General features: G+C 53.3%; 1 protein-coding gene across 1 annotated transcript; it reads left to right on the top strand.

The window, feature by feature from the left end:
- The first annotated feature begins 6 nt into the window (after window positions 1–6).
- On the top strand, window positions 7–1846 carry Tmem147 (transmembrane protein 147). The gene is made up of 7 exons (XM_010626351.2): window positions 7–182; window positions 255–324; window positions 859–918; window positions 1003–1139; window positions 1276–1360; window positions 1456–1577; window positions 1661–1846. Exons 1-7 carry the CDS (start codon window positions 106–108, stop codon window positions 1782–1784), a joined length of 675 nt encoding a protein of 224 aa, XP_010624653.1. The 5' UTR covers window positions 7–105; the 3' UTR covers window positions 1785–1846.
- The last annotated feature ends 2955 nt before the right edge of the window (window positions 1847–4801 follow it).

The following is a 4801-nucleotide window of genomic DNA, read 5'->3' as shown; positions in this document are numbered from 1 at the left end:
TGGGCGCCAGGCCCTGGCCCCTAAGTGTGCTGGCGGTACCTGAGCCCTGGTCCCTGAGACGCCCTCTCGTGACTGCCGCGACGGCGGGACGGGGCTGCCGGCGTCATGACCCTGTTCCACTTCGGGAACTGCTTCGCCCTCGCCTACTTCCCCTACTTCATCACGTACAAGTGCAGCGGCCTGTGAGTTCAGGGTGGGCACGGGGCGGAGAGGGCGCAGAGTCCAGGCCGACCCCTCACCGCCCGCTTCTCCAGGTCTGAGTACAACGCCTTCTGGAAATGCGTCCAGGCCGGGGTCACCTATCTCTTTGTGCAGCTATGCAAGGTGAGAGCCGCCCGGAACCCACGTGCCTGGCCCCCAGGCTCTCTAGACCCAGGGATCTGACCCTGCTACTAACCCCCCCTGTGGTAAGGCTCTCGGGACTCTGCGGAAGGACTGATCCCTCTGCCTAAGAGAATAGACCTTAGAAGAGATGGAACTCAAGGAGAGGTCTCGAAGCAACTTTTTCTTAGCACTTTTGGTGAAACAATGTCAGTTGTAAGGTTTGATAAGAGGTGTTTTGTTTTGATATGGTTAAGGCCCGTGACTAACCCCGAGGGTGTTGCAGGGTGCTAACACTGCCCAGGGAGCCACTCCAATACCTCTATACCCGATTCAGATTTCCCTGTGACTTCCAGCCCCTTCAGGGAGCAGAGAACCTGTCCTCTATCTTCCCCAGTTTAGTGATCTTACCACCGTCTCCTAGATGGACCCCAAAACCAGTATCCTGCCCTCCACTTGTACCTTAGCTTCCCACAACAATCACGTGAATTATCTGTCCCCTCACCTTGAGATGACCTTTTCACCTTCTATTCTCAGATGCTGTTCTTGGCCACTTTCTTCCCCACCTGGGAAGGCGGCATCTATGACTTCATTGGGGTGAGTGGGGCAAGGGAGGGGCAGGGAGTGCAGGAGTGAGACTGGCAGCCCCTGTGCTTACTCAAGCTTCACTCTGACCCACAGGAGTTCATGAAGGCCACTGTGGACGTGGCAGACCTAATAGGCCTAAACCTTGTCATGTCCAGGAATGCTGGCAAGGGGGAGTACAAGATCATGGTGGCTGCCTTGGGCTGGGCCACTGCCGAGCTCATTATGTCCCGGTATGTGCAGCAGCCTGGATCCTAGATCCTGAGAAAAGACACCTGGGTTCCACAGGGGTGCTGGAGGGTAGGGGCCCAGAGTCTGGGTTCTGAGAGTGTTTGGATACTGGAGAAACACTCCCTTTGCCTTTCTCAGCTGCATTCCCCTCTGGGTCGGAGCCCGAGGCATTGAGTTTGACTGGAAATACATCCAGATGAGCATTGACTCCAACATCAGTCTGGTATGCAGTCCCACTCTCTCTGCCACAGACATTCCTCTTTGGTAGTGATCATGTTTGTCCCCAAGGCTCAACCCCAACTTCTTCCCTCCCTCCAGGTCCATTACATTGTTGCATCCGCCCAGGTCTGGATGATAACGCGCTATGACCTGTACCACACTTTCCGGCCAGCTGTCCTACTGTTGATGTTCCTTAGTGTCTACAAGGCCTTTGTCATGGAGTGAGCTGGGTGTGGTGTGTGGCTGGGTCCAAATAGGGGTGGGTTTTCTGTTCTCTTCCCCTCACTGTGATGTTTCCCCACAGGACCTTCGTCCACCTCTGCTCCCTGGGAAACTGGACAGCACTGCTGGCCCGAGCAATGGTGACAGGGCTGCTGGCCCTCAGCACCTTGGCTCTGTATGTTGCTGTTGTCAACGTGCACTCCTAGGCTTGGTGTCCCAGACATTGGCATTCCTTTTACCTGCTTCTCTTCAGATTTTAGTAAAATAAACAGTATTTGGAAAGTTGTCTCTGGCTCCATTTCTCTCTCAGGAACTGTGTTCTAGTACCATGTTACCCTCATTCTGGCTTTGGAAACAGGTAGTGAGCTGGGATGCTAGCCAGTCTGCTGACTTCTCCTGTATACGTGGAGCAGTTCCTCAGGTTTCTTATTTTCCTGGGGTGGACTGAGGGCTTGAAGTAGATGATCTTTGAATAGCGACAGAAGCCAGAGAACAGGTGATGGAGGAGAACAAGAATACGAGAGAGGGCTCTTGGGGGTTCCTCGTCCTCTCCGCACAGGTCCCTTCCCTGCCTGCTTATCTCCAGCATCCACTTTCCCCTCTGATCTGTCCTCCATATGGCAACTAGGAGATCTCCCTAAAACCTGTCTACTACATTGCCCTTCCTTGTTTACAGCTATTTGTAGCTCCTCTTTGTATAGAAGATGGTCACCTTTGGTTTTGCCATTGATCTCTGTGCTGCTCCCTGAGATGATTTGCCCAGTCATATTCTTAACATTATTCAAGACATGGGGCCACCACAAAAGGGAGTGGGATATAGATTTGATTCTGAGCTTCTCAGTGTTTTGACTCAGGTCTGTGGCCCTCAGATCAAACCTTGGCCAGAGTTTTCTCAAGATGGAATACAGGTCAGCCAAATAGAGCATTTGAGCCCACCTGCTTGGACATTGTCCTGGATGCTGCCCTCTACCATCACTGTCGCCTCCCTTTCTTGGACCATTAGGCTAGCTCTTTGCCCACTTCCTCCCTCTTCCCAGTAGGATGTGTCAAGAGCAGGGCTTTGAATATCACACTTAAGCTCCACCTTGATGCAAATCTTGCCATGAGGAAAGTTCTGTCCAGTCCTGGTATTCGCAATGAGGTCCTCAGGGTATGGGATAGGACAGCAGCCCTCTCTGCCAGGCTGTCATGGTCCTTCGTAGTATTTAACTTTAGCCCTAGGAAAAGTCAACTCCACTGTGAGAGTCTAGGTATTCTCAGGTTCGGAAGCCACTATCTAGCTCAGTACCCTGAGTAAATACCACCCACAGGTGTCTTAGGAGCTAGGAGTGCTTGACTACCCCATTTTGATGGGGAAAGGAAGTTGATGGGGCACACGTCAGCCCTTTTAGGGAGATGGGTAGTAGAGCCACTTTTCACACCTCCATCTCATGACCTACCTAGCTTTTATACATGTTGGGACAACATGGAGGAGTTGTGGAAATGACCAGCTGTCTGAAATAATTCCGTCTCACATGGGCTCCAGGAGAGAAATGAGTGGTTAGGGCTGTGGTGTGAGGAGCACAGGTCAGAATGACCAGGCTGTGACCGATGCCTGGGCAGTGGTAGACTGTGATGAACGGGCAACAGTGAAGAGAACCTGCCTGACCCAGCCAGGAAGTGTGCGGGCTCTGAGGAGAGGGTGTATGGTCTGAGACCTGAAGGCTGAGTTAGCAGAGCAAGGTGGATAAGAAGTCTGGAGGTCAGAGTGAGGGCCTGGCTTTCCGGGGTGCATTAAAACTGGTTGGAATGCGTTCAAGGGGACTTGTGAGAAGTTGGCAGGGGCCAGAGCACAGAAGATTCTAAAGGCTGGCTGAATTGACCAAGGCAATGAGGAACCATGGTGAGTTGTAGGCAGGGGAAAGACAGAATCAGACATGACTTTAGGAAGCTTTTGTATGGAGGAGGAGACAAGTCAGGAGGCCAGGGTAGGTGGAGGAGGAGAGTGGCCAGTAGCCAGGCAGTGGTGGCCAATGGGCTGTTTTCATTAGGGAGCACAGTAGGGATATGACAGGTTACAAAGGGACACAAAAGTTCAGGGAGGCACAAGCTTGAGGCTTGGCGGCTCTCTTAAGGACTCCCCCTGTTGCCCAGGGAGAAGGATCCACACTGATGGACAGTGGTGCTATCAGTGAGGTTGAACAGCGGGTAGGAGCAGGTTTGGGAGATAATGGGATGGGCAGCGTGGGTCACCTCAGAACTCATATGGGAGACTGGGGGCAGATCTGGGCATCACTGCAGAAACAGAACTGAAGCATTGGGACCGGGGCAGGGTGGGGAAGAGGAAGGAGAAGCCCAGGACCCAACAAGAAAACTAATAAAGGATGACAGACACACCAGCACCGGGGAAAGGAGCGGCCAGGGAAGGGGCAGGGGCAGTTCTAGCATATGAGAGTTAGCTTCTTGTGTGAGAGGGGTTAGGGGGATCTCCAGAGTGGCTCAGAACTGATCCCTGCAGGGTCCTGTGAAGGGAGGGAGACATCCGTGCTCAATGTGGATATGGTGCAGATTGGGGCCCCTGTGTTAGGGAGCCCCCAGGAGAGAAAAGAGGTGCTGAGAGCTGAAGTGAAGGAATGGAGTGGAGAGAGGCCATGCTGTGGGAGGCACCTGGGGACACAGACCAGCTGGCCTTTACATTCTGTAACCCTTGGTAAGGAAGTGGGAATCCACTTTCCTAAGGAAGGTTTATTGAGTGCCTACTCTATCCCAGGCTGTGCTGAAGGTCCTAGGGATGCTACAGCCTAAATAAATTGTCCCTGTATTGTAGGATTGTAGAGAGCAACGGTGCTGATGGAAAATGCCTAAGACAGCACTGGGCACCAAATGAAAGCATGGTCAAGGTAAGATGGTTTTATTACTGTCAGCCAGAGCATGAGGGTGTTTTTAATGGAGAGCCCATAGGCACCTCCTGTCCCGCTGGAGTCCTAAGGATGGACCCACCTCCCTAGGAGCTGCCAGCTCCCTGTCAAAGCCCCACTGCCACCTCAGAGCACTGTGCCAGGCACTGGTACTCTTCTCCAGGACAGTGGGGACGAGAGATGGGGAAGGCAGTGGGAGGGTTCCTCCAAGGCTGGGTCACCACGGGCTGCAGGAGTCGGACTCTGTTGTGCCGTCCAGAGGTTCCCACAAGCCCTGCCCCGCCTGCCTCCCATGGAAGCAGAACGGCCAGAAGGCAGCTGGTCCT

The sequence above is a fragment of the Fukomys damarensis genome, unplaced genomic scaffold (genome assembly GCF_012274545.1).
Source record: "Fukomys damarensis isolate Sample0158 unplaced genomic scaffold, DMR_v1.0_HiC HiC_scaffold_19, whole genome shotgun sequence".
Classification (NCBI taxonomy): domain Eukaryota; kingdom Metazoa; phylum Chordata; class Mammalia; order Rodentia; family Bathyergidae; genus Fukomys; species Fukomys damarensis.
This window is presented reverse-complemented; position numbering and strand designations above follow the sequence as displayed.